Here is a 1,258-nt window from a genome sequence, read left to right on the forward strand (position 1 = left end):
AGAATTTGCTTCAGCGGGACCAATGCTGATGCTGGAGGACGCGCGCCACACCTATAAAACTCCAAAGCGCTGTGCAAGAACCGAGCCAAAAGCATATTTTGCCTCGCCTTCTCATTTGGAGCAGCAGATGAAGGCGGACCCATATAGACTGGAAGTGTGTCAATGACCTGCTGCCACCATTGTGGGCGCTTGGAGGCCGTTCCTAGTACCTCACTCGCTGCGTATATTGCATCCGTCACCAACAGGGCATAGCCCAATTTCGCCACAATGTATTTGGGGCTCAAACGGCCGATGTTCTCCTTCGCACGATAAATCGAATACTCGACGAGCTGCTCGAGATGTGTCATGAGATGCTCTAGATCTTTCGAGTCCAGGAAAGGCTTCTTGAAGAGCTCTTTAATCCCCAACAGTGCTCTGCTTTCGCATACTGTCCTTTGGCGAGGCATCGGCCACCGTTTGAGTACGATGTCTCTCACTGAAGCATTGACTGAGACGCTTGGGAGCCTAAAGAAGGGATGTGTCCGCATGTCCTGTTTGCGCGGTATCTGCTGTGACACTGACTCCCCTGAAAGGGGGGAAGAGAAAATAGCNTTACACAGTAGAAACACCAGAAGCAAGGCCAATATATGATGAACACGGAAAGGAACAAGGAAATATTCAATTCAAGCTTGGCAGGCCCTTGTGCAGAGGATGGAGTGCAACAGCGTGCATGTTTTTCCACATGTCAGATCAATAATCTCGGGTTTTCGAAGCTGTCTGCGTGCGTGTGTACGTAATTGCGGCTTCTGGCTTGGCAGAGGCCCAAGCTACTCTTGGTTTTCTGCTCCTAAGAAGGGGTCGGGCAGGAAACCTACAGCAAGTATGGCAACTTACCTTGAAGTTCGAAATCTCACTAGCCAAGAGCATATAGGCACCCTTGGTGCCCGGTTGGCCGACTATGCACTTGAACAACAACGCTTTTTTACTCGCCGTTTGCGCAGCCAGCAAATGCTCCCTTAGCGGCATAATGGCGCCTCGAGGAGAAAACAGTACGCCTGAAGTCGGAGATGTTATGTCTACGGAGGACTTGCTGCACTGCAGCGACCCTTCAACTGGTGACGCGCTACCGGCGGTACCCTCTTCTGGCAAATGTTGTGCCACTGCAGTATGCCCGGAGCTCCCGGGCGCATCAGTAGGCCCTGCAACGGCGGACTCGCTTGTGGAGANGCCACTGCAGTATGCCCGGAGCTCCCGGGCGCATCAGTAGGCCCTGCAACGG

General features: G+C 52.9%; 1 protein-coding gene across 1 annotated transcript in view; it reads right to left on the reverse strand.

The window, feature by feature from the left end:
* The window catches only part of EMH_0048360 (uncharacterized protein), a gene marked incomplete at both ends in the record, with an annotated part of 1,225 nt that extends 779 nt beyond the window's left edge, over window positions 1-446 (reverse strand). Inside the window, one exon of the mRNA XM_013496397.1 lies at window positions 210-446. Within this exon, the coding sequence (XP_013351851.1) occupies window positions 210-446 (237 nt within the window). The remainder of the gene's footprint in view (window positions 1-209) is intronic.
* Window positions 447-1,258: the final 812 nt, after the last annotated feature.

Source organism: Eimeria mitis, genomic scaffold (assembly GCF_000499745.2).
Source record: "Eimeria mitis Houghton genomic scaffold, Emh_scaff2080, whole genome shotgun sequence".
NCBI classification, from domain to species: domain Eukaryota; phylum Apicomplexa; class Conoidasida; order Eucoccidiorida; family Eimeriidae; genus Eimeria; species Eimeria mitis.